The following is a 23,949-nucleotide window of genomic DNA, read 5'->3' on the forward strand; positions in this document are numbered from 1 at the left end:
GTTCCCGCTCGTCCTCGCCCACCGGAGCACCTCCCACCGCCTTCAAGGCTGCCGCCCCGCCGAGCTCGCCGTGGAGCACACCTGTCCGCCCTTCCCCGGCTCCAATTGACCCCGGGAACGGAACCTCCTTGTCCCCGTGAAGCTTCTGAGCCCAGCCATCACCACCCCCTCTCGCCGGAGCGCCGCTGCGCCGAGCCGCCATCGCCGTCAACCGCCCTGCTCCATTGAGCCGCCGCCTCCGAGCACCTCCCCGCGTCCAAGACCACCCACAGGTGCGCACGGACCTCCTCTAGCTCCTCCACCCCGGGGTGGCTCGCCTCCGGTGAGCTACTTCACCGGAAATTGGGCCGCCGCCCCTCCTCTGTTTCCTGAACCGGCCAAGGGCCGCTTTGCAAGGCCCCAAATATTTCTAGGGACCCCAACGCAAAAACCAGGGACCCATATGCAATATCTAGTTTGTTTCTATATTTTTGAAGAGAACATGGAAATTTAATTAAAATCATAGAAAAATCCTAAAATAGCAAATGAAGACTTTTTGGAATCCTTATCAAAATCTCTACCCTCTGGAACCATAATATGACATATTTTAGTTAGAAATTTTTGCTGAAAAAATAGATTTATATTTAACCATGCATAAAGACTAGTTGTTTTTTTACCTTTTTAAAAACTGATGTTGGGAGCCATGACATGTTATTAAATTTTTATGGTAATATGTACATGTGATTCTAGTGTTATTACAAAAATTTCATAGTCACTTCTTATGTTTAGCTTTAGTTTTAATTAAATCTTGATTTATGCATAAGTTAAATAGATTTATTTCTTAAAGTTGTTATGATGTGTTTCATGAGCTAAAAATTTTACAGATCCTCTATGCCAGTGTCTAGCTATTGTAGAAAAAGTTTGACCATTTTTTATAAAGTTAAACTGACTCAAATGATTTATGGTAGGAAGAAATGTACTAAATAATGAAAAATAGTTCCTGTGCATGGAAAAATCTGATATTTTTACTGGAGCTTATAGTTTAATATCTAAGCATGCCTGCAAATGTTGAGCTTCTTTAACTTAGTAGTTTACTCAATATGAAGTTATCTTTACACATGCTTTCGAAAGGAATCTTATTTTTCATGCTTACTGTGTAGCTCCATTAATTCTGGAAAATTTACCACAAGCTCATCTTAAGGAATATAATCTTCAGTTAAAACATCATTACCAGCACTTACATTCTCTAGCCTAGAGAATTATTTTTGGGTAGAAATGCTTTTTCTGCACTTATATAAAAGAAAAATAGCACACCCAGCTCTTTTATGTGTTAGTATAGATAAAATTACTACTCTATAAATGACTACCCAGAAAATGTTAATTAAGAAGTTTCACATACCAACTCACATTATGTTGGACTGCAACTTTATCATGAAATAAAATAATGCCTAAATCGCTACGCAACTCGGAACTTTGCATTCATACATATGCATTGTTGCATTTCATTTAGGTACGATAGATGAACCATGTGAATGACGTGATGTGGAGCCGAGCCAGAAGACGGTGAATGGTGGACACATCTAGAAGATGGACGGATGGATCCCGATGTGACGATCGAAGGAAGATGCTCGCCGAGCAATTATCCTCTAACTAACACTGACCTAGTGTTAATCCCAGGCAAGCCCCGGAGCATGTCCTATCTATTTTAAATTTATGCAACTTATTATTATTACTATCTACTTGTGCATTTAAGTTTACAGGAGTTGCTTGAAACTAGTATGTGTAGGTCGCTAATTGGCTATGCTAATGATTCGGTAGAAGTCGAGTGATTTCCTGTCACTCGCGAGAATTATAGGAGTTGAATGTCTACTACCTACTGCGAAAATATAAGATCTACGGGCGGGGTCAGGGTACTATGTTTCTAGATGAGACCCCGTCTGTTTAGTGAAAAGATGCTAAGGCCGCAGTGTGTGGTAGTGGTGGTTAAGCATTTGAACGTACTAGATAGATGTCGAGAATATAGTAATCGGTAAGCTTAAGTACTGGATTGAACCGATGCCGGAACATACCTTCTCACTGTCTTGACTTCGGTCTCATTTGGAATGACGGGTGCAGAGCCGGGCTCTGTAGTCGAGGGCGGTGGGCCTGTTCCGTGAAGCGGGAATTGAAGGGAAAAGTTACACGTGTGACTCTGGGAGTAACCAAGTGACGTGTGTTTAGGTCTGTCTGGCCAGGTTAACAAATTCGATTCGAATCGTTTCGCCACTCACAGACAATGAGACTGCTTAACCCTTTTGCCACATAGAGTAAGAAGTGGAAGATGATGATGATGAATATGGCTGGTTGGATGATGAAAGATAATTGTTTCCACCATGTATGCTTTTGGATAGATACTCACTTAGAGTGGTTAATTGAACTAGAACCTTAAAGCTAAAACTTGAAATTAAGGATCTACTCTTTATTGCTTTTCAGTAAACCAAACCCCTCAAACCAAAAGCCTTGCATGTCTAGATAATGGGCTAAGTATACCCTTAGTCGGGTAAGCCTTGCTGAGTATTAGTATACTCAGCCTTGCTTGTGGCTTTGTTTTTCAGGTGGTACATCTGAGGATATGGTTGACGTCATGTACGGGCTTCATCATGACGTCTGGTTTCGTCGCTAGACTATCGTTTATTTTTTCCGTCACAATTGAACTCACTTGTACTTTTATAAAGTCAAATTCGGTTTGTAATAATAATTTAGTTTCATACTCTGCGCTGTAAAATTTGCGGAATGTTGTACGCTCTGAACTATTTTGTCGATCCTGTTTCAAGTGGTTTAATCGGGATTTTACCCGACTGCACTGCCGGATTACTCCGTTTCAAGTGTGTGTTAACTTGTATTGCCTTTATGAAGATGGTTAGCGCACTTGAGCCGGATTAATTTGGGCGGTACTGGCACAGTGATATAATGAACTTTTTGAGAAATGTTAAACATGACTTTATTTGTTGTTATATCTGGATAATTACAAGATCATATTTCTAATTGGAACATGGAGAACCACCCAAGAAAACAGTACAACCACAACGGAGGAGGTGGACGCCACCGAGTACCGGCGCCTTGTGGGGAGCCTTCGCTACCTCGTCCACACGCGGCCAGACTTGGCGTTCTCCGTCGACTACGTCAGTTGGTTCATGCAGCGACCGACGGCGGAGCATCTGCAGGCGGTCAAGAGGATCCTCCGCTACGTCGCGGGCTCCCTCGACTATGGCCTGCACTACCCTCGGTGTCCCGGCGCGATGCACTTCATCGGCTACTTCGACAGCGATCACGCTGGTGACATCGACACGAGCAAGAGTACCAGCGGAAGCCTGTTCTTCATTGGCCGGTGCCTTGTCAGTTGGCAGTCAGTCAAATAGCAAGTGGTGGCACTCTCCAGCTGTGAAGCTGAGTACATTGCTGCTGCCTTGGCATCAGCTCAAGCACTCCGGTTGACTCGACTACTCGGCGACCTACTCGGTGCTGTGGAGCTCAAAGTCGACAGCAAGTCGGCGCTCGCACTCGCGAAGAATCCCATCTTCCACGACAGGAGTAAGCACATCCGAGTGAAGTACCACTTCATTCGCGACTGTCTGGAGGAGGGGAGCATCAAGGCCGACTTCATCAGCACCAAGGACCAACTCGTCGATGTCCTGACCAAACCCCTTGGTCGGATCAAGCTTCAAGAGCTACGAGGTCGACTCGGCATGACCCGGACTGGTGTATGAGACTTAGGGGGAGAAATGTTAGATAAGTCTCTTACATCCAAGTCCTTGTATCTATCTATATTACTAGATAGGGCTAGGTACAGCCCCCCCCCCCCTCGGGGTAATCCAGGCCGTTGATAAGAATCACACGATGGTCTTTCAGCCAACCTAGGCATTAGGCACTTTAGACCTAGTCAAAAGAGTCAATGGGCAAACTTGGCTCCCAAGTTGGCTAGGGAGACTTGGCTGCCAAGTTTGCTCCCCTATATGTACTCACTCATGTGCCTCCCAATGAGAGGTGGAATTAGTGGAGTGAATTGAGAAACTTTATCGGTTCATTGTTGGGCCTCACAGACTAAACTAACTACTCAGCGAGATTGGATGGATTCATCTCAACGAGACTAGAGCTTATTTCTTCTCAATTGGCTTATCCCATGAGTGGTGCCAGTCGCACTATTGGTTATTCTTTTCAACAACCCCTTGACTATAGCTCCTATTCTTGTTTAACTCAGACTCCAACTAGGTATCCTTCCTTAATCATCCTCGTTATCGGTTCTTCAGCTCCTTACTTATCCCCGGTCCTCTAGCACAGTATATGAAGGCACATGCACTTGTGGGACCCTCCTTGTGTTAATATCCTTATACATGGTTTAGCTAACATTTGAGAAGTTTCCATAGTTCTAAGAAATTTTCCAGTGTGCCTATAACGTAATTTTTGAAAATACCATAGCATGACAGTACAACCAATAATAATTAATGCCACTAGGCTATCAACTCAAAACTGTGCAGAAACATAGGACTCTCTGCACATCATCACAATTAAGTTAAAGAACAATGTAGTTCAATTGAAACCCTGAATATGCAATGCACACAAACAAAATCTAAACTAACAGCACTTTCCACAGAAAGTGGACAACTAAATAAAGGTAAGTTATAGGAATAAGCTTACAATGAAACCGTCATCCTAAAATTCTGATGATATTAGATTTCCGAACATTGCCCGCACAGTCTTCCAAGATTCTCCGAAGTTCCCAAAGGCAAACCTTGTGACCAGACTTCCTATATGTAATTTCAACAGTCATAAGATGTGGTAAACAAATGAAATAGTTAACTTGATTGCTAAATTCCGTGTCCACATGATAGCTGTCGTTAACCTGATGAAAACAAAACTCAGAGATCAATCATATATGATAAATTTAGTAAAGTAAGTTCATATAGATGTGCATTTGTGTGTCTGGGCACCTTTGGCACTTTAACAATAAGCGTCTGCAAGAGTGGTGTGTGTTGAAGAAAACATAGCAACGTTTGGAAGCCAGTGTTCAGATTCCAGTTATCTAGCACCAAAGTCTTCAATTTGCTAATTATGGGGCAGCATTGCAGATCCCTTTTGATGGTGTACTGTACAAAGTGCAAGAAGTAAGGGTTACTTTCGAGTATTGTTTGCAATGGCAGTCAAGCAAAAACACGAGTTCGTTACAAAATAACCATACCATATTCTCGGAAGGATCTAAAGTTAAGTACCTAACACTTGACAAACCCCCAAGAAGCACACAGGAGCAACTGTTGCCAATATCACAGCAGTTTGCACATGCACCGCAACAGTTTTCGCATAGACTGCGACAATCCTCATTGGTACCTTCACAATAGTTACGCTTATTGCTACCTTCAGAGTGATCCTCATCAGTAACTTCACCGCAGCGATCATTATCAGTACCTTTAGCACAGTAATCCTCATCGAAACATCCAAGTCTGACAAATGCGGCTTGCAAAAATGGCATACTTTCAAGCAAAGGAGTTTGAACTTCACAGTAAGCCAATCCTAGAAAAAGCAAGCTTGAGACAGAAATATGCGTTATGGCACCAAATTTGAAGTTGCAGCGAGTGATTCTCAGCCTTTTCAGCGATTGTGAAAAGATCTTATCAACAGCAATAATGCAAGCATGCATCTTTAGATCCTCCAAGGCTATACAAGTTGAGAAATCAAGAGAGCCGCCCTTTAACATCACCTCACTTAGCTCCCTTCAAGTGTGTCGAGACCTCTGTTACGTGGATACGCATGGGGAGTGGCGTATCCGTATTTGACACGTATCGGATACGAATATGCCTTGGATATGCTTCGGATACGTTTTCAACCATATCCCAAAAATATGGATACGTATTGGCTCAGATACGGGTATCCGACACGTATGGGACACGTATTTGAGAGGGTGGAGCTCGCGTCGGAGAGAGGATGGAGGAGGAGGAAGGAAGGCCTCCACGGCCCGCGCTCCCCACCCCGGCCAGATCCGCCCGAGCTCGGCGCGGCGGAGCTCGAGGTCGGCGAGCTTGACGCCGCCGAGCTCGCGGCGGAGGCGTCCGCGGTCCCCGCATGGGGGTGAGTCGAAGCGAGGCACCCGCGATGCGGAAGCATGCACGAGCCGGCCCGCCGGACGAGGAGGCATCTCGAGCTCCAGGGGACGGCGGCGAGCACGGGTCCGCGAGCTCCAGGGGCGGCGGCGGCGGAAGCCGCGAGCTCCAGGAGGGGCGGCGGCGGCCTCACGTGCGCGCGTTCCCGCCGCGGCCGGCCTTGCGTGGCGGAGAGGGGCTGGCGGAGGAATGGCGGGCGGAGAGGAGCAGGCGGAGAAGTGCCATGCGCTTCTTGCGCCGCCGCAGTGGAGGAGAAAGGGGAGGCGGAAGAGCAGAGGAGGTGGGGTTATTTTTTATTGATTTCACTTCTTCTGTCCTGCTTCATGTGATGTGGGGATGGTTCTCCGGAGAGTCCAGATGCACTTGATTGTTCAGATGCACTTAATTCTCTCCGGTTGAGTAGGACTCTAGCTACTGCAATACTACTAGTTTCATGTAAATGCTACTCTCATGACTAATGAGTGTGTTATTTTATGTACAAATTATTATTATTAAATTATTCTAACCGTATTCCCGTATCGGTGTTTTTTGAGAAAGTACGTATCCGCATATCCGATACGTATCGTATCTGATACTCGTAACGGTATCCGAGTAACATAGGCCGAGACGAAAGGCTGGTCCGAAAGTGTAGTGTGAACGTTAGTGCCGACATGGGCATGCACCACCCGAACTTGCAGAGATAGAGCATGCCGAATCCAGATGTCAACTTCGGCACCATCCACGCGAGGGAAACCATGAAAGCTGAACTTGCACTCATCAAGTGGCACGGAGTCGCGGATCAGCAGCAGGCGGTTCACGAACTTGTTCAGCTTGTCGATAGCCACCGCGATCCCGTTCAGCGTCGACGTTCAGCATGCGGGCAAGGCTCAACCGGGGCTGCCTGCGGCTGCGGCTGCGGCTGCGGCTGCGGCTGCGGCTGCCAATGCGGGGCCGCCCGCGGGTCTGGGCCATCAACCTCGCGAGCTTCTCTGACCGGCCGACACGCTCGGACCTCCAGGAGCGGGAGACGCTCAGGCGGCGGGTGGACTTCCAGAGGTGGCGCCAGCGGCAGGCTAGCAGGCTCGTCTGCACGGCCTCGCGCGTCGGCAGCAGCCACAGCACGCGGTGGAGGACCTCGTCCGGCAGGCCGCTGATCCGGTCACCGCCGCCCTCCGTGGCCGCCTTCTTCGTCTCGCGGCCCGACATTTCCTGCAGGACGGGAAGCAAAAGTGACCCCTTTGGGAACCCGAAAATTAAAAAAAAATGGGGAAAAGAAAAGAAGGAAGAGAAACCCAAATCCGGGGCCATGCCTGCTCGCCTTCCGTCAGCCTAGAAACCCGGCCGCGGTCAATTTTGCGGCCTCCACGGCCAGGCCAGGTCGGAGAAGACCGGCGATGGAATGATGACGCCGACCAGGCACAGATCTGAGACGCCGGTGGGCAGGGTCGCCGAGGCCGGAGTCCAAGCTCGGCGTCGCTACGGAGGAGGATGGAAGCCAGGGAGGAGCAGCTGGTTTTCCTTTTGTTTTGACTGGAGTGGGAAATATACTGTAGTTTCATTCGGGTTTCCTTTCCTAAAAGGCTCTTTCGTGAGTACATTGTTATATAAATTATTAGAGATTAAATTACATTTTAGAACACATGCTGATGTCGAAGTATTTTTTCTTATCAGGTTACACAAAAGTAGTTATAGGCAAAGAAACATGCCAAACTGCATACCATCACATACGTATACTTTCATTTCTACATATTCAAATAAATGTATCCATATAACATCATATTTGAAGAATGAAATTAACATTTCTCAAGATACGAAGGTGATTTTTTTTCAAGGCAAATGTACTAAGTGCGTGTACGGTGCCCATTGATGTTTCTTTTCTCCCGTCTGCACTTCATTTACGTTTTAATGTAATCAGCATTTCTCCTGCCTGATTCGTTTAAAGAAAAAGTTGGAAATGATACTATGAAAAAGTAAAAAAAAAAGAACCATACTAGTATACTAACTATTAGCTGATAGGTCATGAAATTTGCAAGATAATTCAACGAAGATGCCTTCTACCATGAGGTGTGATCAAGTAACCATATGCATGCCAGCATGCGTGCAAGAAAGCATGGATAATTGCAATATAGTCCCATAACAAATGAAGCATGAAAATATATATACTACTAGAAGGTACCCCCGTGCTGCACGGGGCAGGAATTCCGAAATATGGCTGAAGGCAATGATAATTGCGTATATTGATTGATGATTAGGGTATACAAGGGTGTACATATATAGGGCAATCTCGTAGGATCCCACGAGATTGCCCTCCCTATCATCTAGCAGGCTCGGATGAGACGCCCATGGGCCGAGGCGTGACACAGCCCAGGCCCAGTACACACAAGACAGACAATCTATTTGTCTAACACCCCCCGCAGTCGAAACGTCGGCAGCCTGGACGTTGAGACGGGACCGAAAATCAGCAAAGACCGACGATGGCAAGCCCTTAGTGAAGATATTGGCGTACTGAGAGCTGGTAGGAACATGTGTAACACGAATAGCTCCAGTGGCAACACGCTCCCGAACGAAGTGAAGATCAATTTCCACATGCTTGGTGCATTGATGCTGGACAGGGTTGGAAGACATATAAACTGTGCTGATATTATCACAATAAACTAGAGTGGCGCGACTGACGGGCGCATGCCACTCTGCCAGGAGTTGGCGCAACCAGGACACCTCAGCCACCGCATTGGCAACAGCCCGGTATTCAGCTTCTGCACTAGATCGAGACACAGCATTCTGACGTTTGGAAGACTAGGAAACCAGGTTATCTCCCAAGAAGACTGCATAGCCAGAAGTAGAGCGCCGAGTGTCAGGACAGCTAGCCCAATCAGCATCTGAATAGACAACAAGATCAGACTCAACAAAAGGCCGAATGAGAAGCCCCAAGTGCACTGTACCGCGTATGTAGCGCAGGATGTGCTTCAGAGCGGCAAGATGAGACTCCCGAGGATCGTGCATATAGAGACACACCTGCTGAACAGCATATGCAATATCAGGCTGAGTGAAGGTCAAGTATTGTAGGGCACCAGCAAGACTGCGATAATCTGTAGGGTCAGCCATGAGGGGACCATCATCAGCAGACATCTTCCTGTTGGTGTCAACCGGTGTAGAACAAGACTTGCAATTAGCCATACCAGCACGAGCCAGAATATCCATCATATACTGCCTCTGAGATAGAAAAAAACCACTGCCAGAACGCTGCACATGCATACCCAGAAAGTGATGAAGGGCGCCCAGGTCCTTCATAGAGAACTCTCGCTGCAGTGCTGCAATGGTGCGGCGTAGAAGAGGAGTCGAGGAGGCAGTCAAGACAATGTCGTCAACATAAAGCAGAAGGTAAGCAGTATCTGCGCCCTGGTGGTACACGAACAGAGAAGTGCCCGTCTTAGCCTCCACGAACCCAAGCTGAACGAGGTAAGAGGCGAAGCGACTGTACCAAGCACGTGGAGCCTGCTTAAGACCATAAAGAGAGCGATTAAGCCGACAAACATAATCAGGGTGAGCTGGATCCTCAAAACCTGTGGGCTGGGAGCAGTAAACAGTCTCAGACAAAGTGCCGTGAAGAAATGCGTTCTTCACATCCAACTGATGAACCAGCCAGGAACAAGAGAGTGCCAAGGAGAGAACTGTGCGCACGGCAGCCAGCTTCACAACAGGGCTGAAAGTCTCATCATAATCAATCCCTGGACGCTGAGTAAAGCCACGGAGCACCCAACAAGCCTTGTACCTCTCCAAAGAACCATCTGCCTGATATTTGTGCTTGAATACCCACTTGCCGGTGACAATATTGGCCTGAGACGGACGTGGAACCAAGTCCCACGTGTGATTGGCCAGCAGGGCATCGAACTCCTCCTGCATCGCCTGGCGCCAATTGGGATCAACAAGACCCCCACGATAGGTGCGAGGCACGGGCGACAGAGGAGCCACGTGGTAGATGGCCGGCAGTCGAAAACCAGCCTTCCCGCATGTCACCATGGTGTGTTGGTTAGACACGGGCGGCATCGGGACAGCTCCAGGAGGAAGGACTCGCGCAGGTCGGGGACGGCGCGAGTAGACTTGTAGGGGCGCAGGTCGAGCACCAGCAGGGCTGGGCGCACCAGCAGTGCGGCCTGCAGGCGAGTGGCCGGCAGCCGGACTGGGAGTCGGCCGAGCTGCAGCAGGAGCAGGCCTGGGACGCACGGGCGTGGTCCCTGGCCGCACCGGAGAGGATGACGGAGCTGCACATGGTTGTGCGGGAACGCCAGGGGCCGCACATGGATGTGCGGGAACGCCGGCCACACGTCGCTGTGCGGGAACGCCAGGGGCCGAACATGGCTGTGCGGGAACGCCGGCCGCACGTGGCTGTGCGGGAACGCCGGGGGCCGCGCGTGGCTATGCAGAAGCGCCATGACCTGCAGCAGTAGGCACTTGTATGGGACCAATAGGGGCTGGTACAAAATTAGTGTGATCAAGGAACTCAAACTCCTCGGCATGAGGCATGGAGGACTGTCGAGACATAGGAAAGGAGTCTTCATCAAAGACAACATGTCGAGAGATGATGACACGATTAGACTGGAGGTCAAGACAGCGGTACCCTTTGTGATTAGGAGAATAGCCAAGGAAGACGCACAGAGTGGAGCGAGGAACGAGTTTATGGGACGCAGTTGCTGAAATATTAGGGTAGCAAGCACAACCAAAGACTCGAAGATGCTCATAAGAGTGCTGCACGCCAAACAGACTGAGGTGTGGCGTGGAGGACTTCAGAGTCTTGGTGTGCGACATGAAGAGCTTCGGCCCAGTAGGAGCGAGGCATGCTAGCCTGGAACAGCAATGAGCGGGCAGCATTATTAATGGTGCGAATGATACGCTCGGCTTTACTGTTCTGGGGCGAAGTGTAGGGGCACGACATGCAGAGATGGACGCCACGAGTGAGGAGAAATGTGTGCATGCTGAGGTTGTCGAACTCGCGGCCATTGTCGCATTGGACGGCCTTGATGACGACACCGAACTGAGTACGGACATGGGCGAAGAAGTTCTCCAAAGTGGCAAAAGTGTCAGACTTCTGGCGCAAAGGAAAAGTCCACAAATAATGAGAGCAGTCATCGAGGACAAGTAAATAGTATTTCTATCCAGAAACACTAGGAACAGGCGAGGTCCATAGGTCACAATGAACTAGATAAAAAATACTAGTAGCACGAGAAGACGATGACTAAAACGGTAAATGTGTGTGGTGCCCAAGCTGACAAGCATGGCATATAGTGCTGGGTCCTTTATTACAAAAAGGAATGACCGACGCCACTAAAACGGTAAAAGCATGGCATATAGCAGAAGACGAAGCAGCAAATGCTTGCGCAGCAGGAAGGCACGAGGGGTAGAGCGGACCGGAGCTATTGCACCTGATGATCACCCTCTGAGACTCCAGGTCCTTCACAGAACAACCAACAGGATCAAATTCAGCAGAGCAATTGTTATCGGTGGTAAACTGGCACACGGAGATAAGATTCTTAATAAGTCTAGGAGAAACAAGAACATTATTAAGAGTCAAGGGTCCAGAAAGAGACGTGGAGCCCGTAGCAGTGACGGGTAGTAAGGAACCGTCGCCGACGACAATTGATGAAGGAAAAGGGTACCGCATGGATGAAATATGAGAAAGAGTGGAGGGGTGAGAGGTCATATGTGAGGTAGCACTTGAGTCGAAGAACCAATTGGTCTGAGGTTGCTGCTGCAGCGTCATGGTGCTGAAAGTCGACGCGAGAGACTGCTGATCCCAGGACGATGGAAGGCCGGTGGTGGGGTTGGCCGATCCAGGTGCTGGGGCCTGCGGTGGAGGGCCGACCCGTAGTAGAACTGCTACGAGACGATGCTGTAGTAGGGGTGCTGCACGACCAAAGAGAAGGGCGCCTGCATGGCGAGCTGCTAGGCGATCAGCGCCTGCTGGTGGGGTGCAGTAGCACCAGCAGGACTGGCGGCCGGAGCAGGGTGACGGACGGCCGCAGACCAGGATACATGGCGATCGTCCCAGTCCACGGCTTGAAGAACGAGGGCCAGGGCGCGCCGGAGCCCTGGCGAGGAGCAGAGGACAAGGTGGCGCCCGTAGAGCTCGAGTTCTTGCCGCCGCCTGCGGAGTCGGTGTTGTTGGAGCCACCCTTGGTGTTGTTGGCGCGACGCTTGCCGCGGCCGTCCTTCCAGCCATTGGAGCCCCCACCACCAATGCCCTTGCCACCCCCAGAGCCGAAGTTGCGCCCAGAAGTGCGCTGGGAGGGCTGGCCAGAGGCGCACCCAGAGGGGGCGCCAGAGGTGGAGCCGGCCAAGAGCGCGGTGGAAGAAGCGGATGCCGGGGACGCCATGGTGAGCTCCTCAAGGTTCAGCTCGTCGCAGACCTCGATGAAGGAGGGGAATGGATGGCCACACCGAAGGTGATGCCCAATAGATGCAAACCATTCGTTGAGACCGCGGATGGCATTGAGGACAAGGGTGCGGCCTTGAACAGTTTCGCCAAGGTCAGTGAGGTCGTCGGCCATGTGCTTGAACTGTTTGCAGTAATCGGTGATGGAGAGATCACCCTGCACAAAAGTTCAGAACTTGGCATCGAGGATGAGGGCGCGAGCCTCACGGTTACCCAAGAATTGGGCATCGATGGCGAGGCAACCGGAGAGAGCGGTGGCGCCGCCGGCACTCCGAGCCAAGACGATGTCGACGAGGTCGCCGGAGAGGGTCCCGTAGAGCCATGACCGAACCACGCAATCCATGCGGGTCCAGTCAGTAGAAGGAGCGCGTGGGGCGGTCGTCGAAGACGTGCATCTAGAGGGAGTACTTGCTGAGGGTGAGGAGGAACTGCTCACGCCAACGGGAGTAGCTGCCGGATTGACGTCGAGGACGACAGGGACGAGGCTCCAGATGCTCTGGACGGCGACGACTTGAGTGTGGAGGTTCAGGAGGGCCGCAGCTTCGTGAAGGAGGAGCGGATCGGGAATAGCATGGGGCTCGGAGTCGACGGCGGAGGAATCATCGCCATCTTCGTCGTCCGAAGGAGCAGCCGCTTTGCGTTCCGCAGCCGCGCGGGCTAGGGCATCTCGCGCGCGGGCGTCTGCAGCCTCCTGTTCCTGAGCGGTGGTGGCGGCCTCCTGCTCAGCCTCGGGGGCGCGAGTGAGCGCGGCCTGGCAGGCCGCATGGCGGGCGGCGCGCGCCTGCTCTGCAGCAGCGTCGCTGGCGCCGTGCTGGGAGGCCTCCGCGGCAAGGAGGGTGCCAACCATCGGGCAGCGACAGCAAGGAGCCGGTGCGAGATGGGGCTGGTGGACGCAATGCGAGGGAATCACGTGCGAATCGCGGCGCCGGCAGCAGCGCACGCTAGGGAGCGGAAGTGAGATCGGGAAGCGCTCGGTCTCTTGATACCATGAAGGCAATGATAATTGCGTATATTGATTGATAATTAGGGTATACAAGGGTGTACATATATAGGGCAATCTCGGTTAGGGTTTATAGAAATAGGATCCCACGAGATTGCCCTCCCTATCATCTAGCAGGCTCGGATGAGCCGCCCATGGGCCTAGGCGTGACACAGCCCAAGCCCATTATACGCAAGACAGACAATCTATTTGTCTAACAATGGCATACAGAGTTTCTGAAACAATTGAACCTAAGAACCTTTCATAGAAATTGCAATGAATCACAGTTCATGAGGAGCAAATTATATGTAGCATCTGAAGTTCCTCTTTCCCTTGGATATCACACAACCACAGCAACAAATTTGAGCTGAAGATCTCAGGAACTTTCCGCAGGCCTCTGATCGGCACTTACAAATGTAAGCTATTAGAGCAGGTGTTTATTCCCGTATTCACCCAATGAAATAAGCTACCTGATATGAAATGTTTTAAAATCTAAGAAACTGGATATGTGTCGCCAAAAATTCCAAGCAACAAAGGTACATGAAAAATTTCAAAAAAAAAAGCTACATGAAGAAACATTTGGATCTCTCCTCTCAATATTAGCAGGAACCTATACACCAAAGGTCCATATCTCTTAACAAAGGAGCAAGGACAGTGAGCAATGTCTGTGAATATTAAAAAGAAAGTACTACTTGGCTTGATTCATGGAGATGTAGTTTACGTCTAATTAAGCACCTGGTTGATGAGTACGTGTTGCTGCAGCAAGGAAATACATATTGGCAAATGCTGACTGAGTAGGTGAAGCATCAGAAATCTACGCTTCCGTCCGCATAGATCAGCTCCACTGCAGCAAGGAAATGTAAAAGGAATACATATAGAGCACGATATTTGTTTATCTTCCTAAAAGGTTGTCAGTCCAACCACAGTGGGGGGGAGAGCAAGATGATTTAGCCAAGAAGGAAGTGCTTGCCGAATCTCAACAGGAGGAAACAACACAAAGGGCACCACTAAAATACATGCATCTGCAACAACACATCCACAATCCAACCATTCAAAATGAATAGAGAAGAATACACCTGACATAATCAATAGATCCACCATATTGTTCTCACCTGTAGTGCCTCCAAATAAGCCCGAGCGGATATATACCCCAGTGTGTTGCAGGCAAAGAACAGAGACTTGTCAGTATGATGTCAAACATAGTTTGGGCAGGCATAGATGGATGAATTTTACTAATCATAGGAAAAGCAGGTATTCCATATCTGGAGATAGAGACCTGAAGTGGGTAAAGCAGTGGCAATGTAACAGCTGGGGCAAGAAGCAGAATTTTTTTTTCATGCATGTGTTGATCCATTTTTGAGGAGAAGTATATTAGTACCTATCTTCAAAAATAAGGGCGATGTTCAAAGTTGTACTAACTACCGTGGGATTAAGCTAATGAGTCATATGATGAAGCTTTGGGAGAGGGTTATCGAGCATCGCCTAAGAAGAGTGACAACTGTGACCCAAAACCAATTTGGGTTCATGCCTGGAAGGTCAACCATGGAGGCGATTTTCTTAATACGACAATTGATGGAGAGATATTGGGAACAGAAGAAGGACTTGCACATGGTCTTCATTGACCTTGAGAAGGCATATGACAAAGTACCGAGAAATGTTATGTGGTGGGCTTTGGAGAAGCACAAAGTCCCAACTAAGTACATTACCCTCATTAAGGATATGTACAAGGATGCGACGACGTTTGTCCGGACATGTGATGGCAACACCACTGACTTTCCTATTAACATAGGCCTACACCAGGGGTCAGCATTGAGCCCTTATTTATTTGCTTTAGTGATGGATGAGGTCACAAGGGATATACAAGGTGAGATCCCTTGGTGTATGCTCTTTGCTGATGATGTGGTGCTAGTTGACGAGACTAGGGCAGGAGTTAATAGGAAGTTAGAGCTGTGGAGACGCACGTTAGAGTCGAAAGGGTTCAGATTTAGTAGGACCAAGACCGAGTACATGATGTGCGATTTCAGCGCGACTAGGCATGAGGGGGGAGACGTTAGTCTAGATGGGCAAGTGGTGGTCCAGAAGGATACTTTTCAGTATTTAGTATCGGTGCTACAAAAGGATGGCGACATTGATGAAGATGTTAGGCATAGAATTTCAGCTGGCTGGTTGAAATGGCGGCAAGCTTCTGGCATCCTTTGTGACAAGAGGGTGCCACAAAAGTTAAAAGGCAAATTCTATAGGACAGCAATTCGTCCGGCGATGTTATACGGTGCTGAATGTTGGCCTAAAAAAGGCGACATGTCCAGCAACTGAGTGTAGCAGAGATGCGGATGTTGCGGTGGTTTTGTGGGCACACAAGGAGGGATAGAGTCTGGAACGAAGTTATTCAGGATAGGGTCGGGGTGGCACCAATTGAGGAGAAACTTATCCAGCATCGGCTGAGATGGTTTGGACATGTCCAACGAAGGCCTCCTGAGGCGCCGGTGCGTAATGGGGTTCTTGAGCGGGTCGATAATGTAAAGAGGGGTGGAGGTAGACCTAAACTGACGTGGGATGAGTTGGTTAAGAGAGACCTTAAGGATTGGAATATCTCTAAAGAGATAGCTTTGGATAGGAGTGCTTGGAGACTAGCTATCAATGTACCTGAACTTTGAACTTATTTCTTTCGGGTTTCATCTCTAGCCTACCCCAACTTGCTTGGAAAAAAGGCTATGTTGTTGTTGATGTGTTGATCCATTTTTAACATTTGTAGGGAACTATCATTAGCAGGCTGGGCTGCTGCTGTCCACATATCTGATCTATGTGGTACCTTTTTAAAGGTGCAGTGTTATAGTAATAGGGAATGTAATTGCAAGCATACAAAATCTCTTGGGTACTGTTGTCCTTTTGTTGGATGGTAATTAACGGTTTACGAATACTGGAAATTTGATATCATCAGAGGCAGAAAAAGTATAAGATGTAGTATACATAGCAGCACACAATATCACAGGGGAATAAACATATAGATATGGAATCACAAAGCTGTCGTCGGAACACTCACTGTGGTGGAAGCAGGGGTTCTAAGGCTGGCTTTCCTAAACCTGAAGATGACGTAGATGGAGCAACAGTACTTAGTTGTTGGTAATTCACAAATGTACATCAGCCGTGTTGTAAAACTGATTTTCATCAAGGTGTGGAGCAGGGCTTACCAAAAAAATTCACAGGGGAAAAAATTCACAATTAACGCGAGTAAACGCCGACACATGGGAGGGAATGGATCAGGACCTGGTGATAGATATCGGAGACGTAGACAGCGCGGCGGATGACCTCGTCGCACCGTGCCATGGTAGTGCGGTTGTTGGTCCGTCTCTTGACGGGGTGGCACGTGGCCGGCGAATGGCTCCGGCTCTGGCCTTCTTCTGCAGCAGCTAGAAGACCGGATGACGACGATTCATGTACAGGAGACATCAAAAATAGAAGCAATGGTAGATGCAAACAGGTCAGGGCAGGCGAAAATGAAGGACATACTTACGGCGGCGCGTCCGGCGTGAGTGTCGGCCGTCCGGCTAGGAGGCCGGTGTTGGGCAGAGGCGGCAGAGGGTCGAGCGGCGCGGGCGTGATGGAGCCCGGCTGCGCCGCTAGGGTTTGGCCGCGCCAAGGCTCCCGTGCTGGCTTGGCAACGTCGGGCTGACAGAGCCAGGAAGAGGGAGGGGGTGGAGCGCTGTTGCTGGGAGTTGCTGGGAGAGGCGGGGCACGTCGCGAAGCCAAGACGGAGAAGGCTGAGCCACGGCACGGCGGCGTCGGTGGCGCCAAGCAGCGGCGCTCCGCTGGGTAGGAGTGGCGGAGGTGGGAGAAAAACTGAAGAAGCATCGGGTCTGCGAGACATGTCGGGCGCGGAGAGAGGGCAGAAGCAGGATAAGTTAGGAAGAGTTCGGAGAAGCCGCCTCGGGTGGAAGCTGATCCAAGCAACCACAGCTAGCCTTTGGATGTACGATCAGGCAGTTTTTTGCCGATGACGTGGCCGCACAAGGGTACAGAATTGGTACACAGGAATAGAGAATATAGTAGATTAGACCCAAGTTCATACTTGCGGCCGCCAAAGTACCAGTTCTTCGCTGATGAAAAATTCGCTTAAGAATGCATGTATGTCCAAGTCGTGATAGCCAAATACATCCGCATGAACCAAAAGTGTGACACAAATGTAATGACGACTTGATCATAAACCTGGTCCGACAATGCTCCGACCAGATGATTTAAAGGTCTATACAAGTGATGCTGCCAAATCTGCAGTGTTTCTCTGACTGGAAGTTACGAAAGATAACTAAAGCCTAGCCAAACCATACTTAGCCATATGCTTCGGAGTAGTCAAGAGAAAGTAGACCCAGGGACTCCAGAGGCAGCACATATTTCCCACCCTACTCGAAAAAAACTGTGAAAAAATTGAAGGTGTATTAAGTTATTTGTAGAAATAAAAACATCGAATTTACTTGACAAAATAGTGGGACACACACTTCAGTCAACAAGGAATTCACCTTACCATTGCAACAATGCTCCGACAAGATAATTTAAAATTCTCTACAAGTGCGCTGCCAAATCTAAAATGTTTCCCTGACTATAACTTATGAAAGATAACTATAGCCTCGCCAAACCAAACTTAGACATTCCCTTGTGAGTAGTCAAGAGTGAGTAAATCCAAACTCCAAAGCCAGCACATATTTTCCCAACCTACTCAGAAACTGAAACCTGTGAAAAAAATTGAAGGTGTATTAAGTTATTTGTAAAAATAAAAACATCGAATTTACTTGACAAAATAACTTAAGATACTGGGACAGACTTCAGCCAAAAAAGGAATTCACCTTACCAGGCTGCATCTTAATCTGATTATTTCGATGTTTGTTAGAAAAATCTTAGTTTACTGACTATATCGTCTACCACCTACATCTTACAATTAATGAAGCTGGGTAAACAGCACCCTAACAAGAATGTGAGCACCAATGATTTCTCATCAAATTAGATCTTCAAGTTTCAATATAACAGTTAAGATTTTTCATTCATATGAGAGCAAACTAGCTAGCAAATGTAAACTGGACAAGTACAAAGAAAAATGAAATCAAAGAATTAAACTCGTCAGAGTATAGGTTTCAAAAACTATTGCAACATAATCAGGTAACAAAAATGGCAGTCAGTTCCAGGAAAAAAAACAGAAATACGAGGAATAGAAAAACAAATAATGCGGATGTTGCGGTAAAAAAAGGCGACATATCTAGCAACTGAGTGTAGCAGAGATGCGGATGTAGCGGTGGTTTTGCGGGAACGAAGTTATTCAGGAAAGGGTAGGGGTGGCACCAATTGAGGAGAAACTTAACTAACACATCGGTTGAGATAGTTTGGATATGTCCAACGACTTAGACCACCCCCTCTAGCCACTCCGATCCTAAAATCCAGGTGTTAGAATGGGGGAGAGGGGGGGCTTTATCACTGGACCAACATTCCCCCTACGGCGAGCGAGCCGCGCCGTGCCACGCCGCGCCGCGCCTGTGGCTGCTGGCTGCTAGCTACTGGCTGCTGGTCTCAGCAAACCCCGCAGGGGAAATCACGCAGCGGAAGAAATGTGTGGCCGGTGGGTTTCGAACCCGGGACCTGGCTCTGGTACCAACTTAGACCACCCCCTCTAGCCACTCCGACCCTAAAACCCAGGTGTTAGAGTGGGGGAGAGGGGGGCTTTATCACTGGACCAACACAACGGAGGCCTCCTGGGGCGCCGGTGCGTAGTGGAGTTCTAAAGCGTGTCGATAAGGTAAAGAGGGGTAGAGGTAGACCTAAACTGACTTGGGACGAGTCGGTTAAGAGAGACCTTAAGGATTGGAATATCTCTAAAGAGATAGGTTTGGATATGAGCGCTTGGAGACTAGCTATCAACATGCCTGAACCGTGACCTTTGTGTCTTTTGGGTTTCATCTCTAGCCTACCCCAGCTCGCTTGGGACAAAAGGCTATGTTGTTGTTGTAGAAAAACAAATAATACAAGCTGATTATGAAGTCAATGTACAGATATCAAGCAACAAACAGAATATTCAAGAAAGAGCTTCAATGTAATGATGCCATGCTAATGTATGGCCCTGGCCATGCTGTCTATTTTAATACATGCAATCAACTTTATGAGGAACTGGGCCATGAATAATACGGTCAATAAGAGCAGTTAGCCTTCAAACAAAAAAGTGACGCAATACGGCAACAAGTAATCATATTATACTATTTCTTAGAATTATAAATTTACACATTTGGGCTACTGTTCAGAACTAATCAGCAAGATAACATTCTTTTTCATAAATATTAAACTGAATTATTTGTGCTAACTCTAAGAACAAATGAAAAATGAACTAGTAGAGTATTCAGAACAAATCAGAATGTAAGACTGCTGTACATATGACCATGCGATTCAATTGGACTAGCACAACAGCTCTCTTGATAGCTTTGTAGATAGTACCCCAACAACAGAACAGGTGAAAATGTGTCCCTTATCCCCACGAAATGAAGTATGTGGTTTCAATTTCTCATTAATTTGATATTCCCAATATATGATGTTCTAACAAACGTAGCTGTTTCTATGTTTCCATCCATTAGTATGAAGGTGAAGATCAACTAAAGAAATACTGAAATAATGAGTAGTGGGCTAGTTATCTTACGTATGTTAAATGTACACAAGAGCTTCAAAACTTTGAGAACTCTCGCATCAATCTGTTCAAATTTGACCTCCACTATCCTAAGATGTTCAGATATTCCAGCTGATCTCTGTATTGAACTGTAGCTTCCTTTCATTTCCACTTGATGATAAGGTCCCTGTAGTACATAAATAATTCCACTAAGATGAATATATAATGTATAATAGCTGTGAAACAGAGCAATTTCCAGTCATAAAATATATACCTCCGAGAAAAGTTCGAGCGTTAGCTTCTCTCAACGTGGTGACTGATTGAGAATCCGAGTTAGTGCGTCCATGTTGAGAGTCACACACCAATAGTCGCTGAGTAACAGTGTCTTCAAATTGGTAAATGTTGGGCAGCGTTTCAAATCCTCTTGAGAAATAAACTAGATAAATGTATTGTTAGAGGAGTCGAGGGCATGTTGGCCTTAGCCCATTAGAGTTAATTAGTTGTTTGCTTAGGGGCAAAGTCAAACCTTTCTATATAAGGAGAGGAGATGTATCAATCTAATCAAATAAGAGATTAGAAGGAAATCCCTTCTCTCTTACCGGCCGTGGGCAAAGCCCCGTGGCCGGCATTCCTAGCACCCCCACAACCCTAGCCGCCGCCGTAGCACTGCTGTGAACAGTACCACGGGTACCGTAGCACAGCAGCCCCTCTCTCCCCCCCCCAATCCCTCTATCCAACAACAACCATAACATCTGGTATCAGAGCTCAGGCCCCGATCTGCCACTCTACTGCAACGTCCATGTTCCCCACCACAGCGGCCATGGCCGGCCCTTGTTCACCCGCCGCGCCGCCAGTTTTCAACACCGACACAGTCACCACGCCGCCGCTGCCTGTACAGCAGTCTGCGCCGCCCACGGACGCTTTGGCGGCGTTGGCAGCGGCAATCTACGGCCTGCAGCGTCAGGTGGACGACTTCTCCGCACGGATGGCGGCCCTGGCCCCAGTCGCATGGCCGCCCTCGAAGCCCGTATGGTCGCCGCCGTCGCCGCCCGTCTGGTTGCCACCCTCGACACCCGTGTGGTCTCCGCCATCGCCGCCCGTCTGGTTGCCGCCCTCGATGCCCGTGTGCCCGCCATCCACACCCGGGTGGCCGCCGACAGCAGTCCTTGCGCCGGGTGAGTGCCTGCCGCCTTCCTCCATCGCGGCGACCTCACACCAGTTGACGCGGCTGGCGGCGGTCAAAGGCACGCCATCACCCTCAGCGCAGCCACCTCGGCCGTTAGATCCGGTTATCCCGGAGGATTTCTTCGCGCCGCAAGTCCCGCAACCAGCCTACGGGCTCCTGGCTGCCGCGGAGAGCAGCAATCCGGCGCCGTTGTCCTTCCCTCCTGCGCTAATCCCTCCGTTCACCGCCACTAGCCCCGCGCCACCGCAACAGCACTGCGCACGCGCTTTCTTCGAGGGCGTGGATGTCATCCAGGCATCGGCGGCGGTGCGGCTGCAGCTGCAGCACGCGGCCTCCTAGCGCGGCGCCGGCTGCAGAAGATGTGCTTGGAGATGCACGAGGCGGCTTTGACGGCGATCGACCTCGGCGAATGGGGGCGCGACCTCGCCCCATCGGACGGCCACCAGCGCTCACGCCAACTCGCCGCTATCTTCAAGCGCTCGTATGGTAGCGAGCTCCAATTCTACAGCAGCAATAGGGGAGGCGCTTTCCTCCTTGTCATCAGCGGAGGCACATTACCTAGCGCCATCATGTTCCGTCATCGGCCGCCACGAGGACGTCTCCGCTGGTTGCTGTTGCGACTAATTTTCGGTGGCCATACTTGTCCTCCCCTCTCGTTGCGATGGTCTCCCTGGGATCTAGGTGGCTGTAGACGTATAGATCCGGTTCGTAGATGGTGTCCACCTTCTGTTCAGGAGGCCAAGAGTCCCAAACTATTTCAGGTTGAGAATAATAAAATAAGCCGAGATGTAAAAGGCTTATTTTTAGGTGTTAGGTTTATATCGAGTCGAATCATCAACGTCATCATTAGGTTGCAGCTCGAGGACGAGCTGCATGTCCGGGTGGAGAGTAGTGTTAGAGGGATCGAGGGCATGTTGGGCCTTAGCCCATTAGGGTTAATTAGTTGTTTGTTTAGGGGCAAAGTCAAATCTCTCTATATAAGAAGAGGAGATGTATCAATCTAATCAAGTAAAAGATTAGAAGAAAATCCCTTCTCTCTTGCCGGCCATGGGCAAAATCCCGCGGCCAGCGTTCCTAGCGCCCCCACAACCCTATCCGCCGCTGTAGCACTGCTGTGAACAGTTCCGTGGGCACTGTAGCACATCAACCCCTCTCTGGCTCCCCAATCCCTCTATCCAACAACAGCCATAACATGTACACAGAAAAATAAAAATAAGGTTCAGTCCAAATGTGTGATTTATTTAAAGAACTTAAAATATGAGCCTATGTGTCACTCATACTTTAAAATGGTATCCGTACCAATATCCTATATCTCCTGGTGTGCCGGTCTCAGGATATATCAATGTAATGGAAATAAAAATATAATATTTATTTCTTGCTTGAACACCGAATGCAAACCCATCAACATTGGCAAATCCAATTATCATCCCCTAAACAATAAATACCCTTCACATGGAAGATCAGAGTGGAAGATGCTGCGGCTGAAGCAAACTAACAGAATATGAGTTTTTCCATATGCTTCTTCTGACTTAAGTTATGTACTGCTAAATAAAGTATCCATGACATCATTACTAAAATGCAAACAAAAATTATGTCTAAATGTCTTAATTATATCTCATTGATATTGGTACTCAGCCGATGCTAGCAAATTCACAGCCTATGTTCGCAATGACGCCATGCACCATGTTAGCAATGCATACAAAAAATCTGGTCTAAATGTTTAATTAATATCAAATATTGATATTGGTACTGCAACAGAAACGATGGCATAATTATAATTGAGGTAAATTAGGAGTGAGGGCATACCGCCTTGGATTCGGACATCAAGGCCAAGTTCTTGACTTTTGATAAATCTTCGAGAAGAACACAATTGCTCCTACGGCGTATGATACCAAGACAAACATCACAATCCCCTGAGTCACAGTTACCACAATTGCCCACATCCTCTGTGAGAACCGCCCAATTTGATACTATTTTAAACGAACTGCCGGTCATTATTATCCAGATGAGAGTTAACACGTGCTTGCCGGAGAGCATGACGCGTGTTATCCCACATCTAGAGACACGAATAACCGACACGTCATTCATCCAAAATAATATCAAATCCGGTAGTCCCGGTATGTGCTCCAACATACGCCCAGAATCAGCATATGCACATACCGTTTACAATCGAATACATTGCCATTATTCCACAAAGAGCAATTTTACATTACCAGAGTTCATAGCTTAACATTACAAATTCAATATAGGAGGGTTCAAATAAGTTCCATTACAAGCCTTGGGCTCACGAAAATCATATTAAACAGAAACGTAAAGTTTATTGCATTCACATACTCTCACGAAGCTCAGATACGATAAGCACTTACTAAAGTAATGATGCCTTGCTCAAGGACATCACTACAGCCACCACGACCTACTCCTTCCCCGCGTTTGGATCAGCTGGGTAGAAGTGGCCGAACACCACTTCGGGCTCACCTGCAACTAGGTTTAGAAAGCAACCTGAGTACAAAAGGTACTCGCAAGACTTACGCGTTTACATATACAAGGATCATGCAATGGCTCTAGTAAAAGCTTTAAGGTTAAGTAATTATTGCATAAGCATTAGCTCTCTACACTATCACCTAGCAGAATTAATTA

The 23,949-nt window shown here is 48.4% G+C and overlaps 1 protein-coding gene and 2 long non-coding RNA genes across 3 annotated transcripts; 1 reads left to right on the forward strand and 2 right to left on the reverse strand.

The window, feature by feature from the left end:
• Positions 1–2,868: 2,868 nt before the first annotated feature.
• On the forward strand, positions 2,869–3,377 carry LOC120680950 (secreted RxLR effector protein 161-like). Its single transcript, XM_039962516.1, has 2 exons — positions 2,869–2,877; positions 2,991–3,377. The coding sequence occupies exons 1-2, from the start codon at positions 2,869–2,871 to the stop codon at positions 3,375–3,377; spliced, it is 396 nt and encodes a 131-aa protein (XP_039818450.1).
• Positions 3,378–14,063: 10,686 nt separating this feature from the next.
• On the reverse strand, positions 14,064–14,914 carry LOC120683157. The gene is made up of 2 exons (XR_005678686.1): positions 14,608–14,914; positions 14,064–14,517 (listed from the first exon to the last, which is right to left on the reverse strand). It is a non-coding gene; the product is annotated as an uncharacterized LOC120683157 (long non-coding RNA).
• Positions 14,915–18,015: 3,101 nt separating this feature from the next.
• On the reverse strand, positions 18,016–23,249 carry LOC120683738. The gene is made up of 4 exons (XR_005678898.1): positions 23,119–23,249; positions 20,401–20,562; positions 20,160–20,313; positions 18,016–18,217 (listed from the first exon to the last, which is right to left on the reverse strand). It is a non-coding gene; the product is annotated as an uncharacterized LOC120683738 (long non-coding RNA).
• Positions 23,250–23,949: the final 700 nt, after the last annotated feature.

This window comes from Panicum virgatum, chromosome 7N, assembly GCF_016808335.1.
Source record: "Panicum virgatum strain AP13 chromosome 7N, P.virgatum_v5, whole genome shotgun sequence".
NCBI lineage: Eukaryota > Viridiplantae > Streptophyta > Magnoliopsida > Poales > Poaceae > Panicum > Panicum virgatum.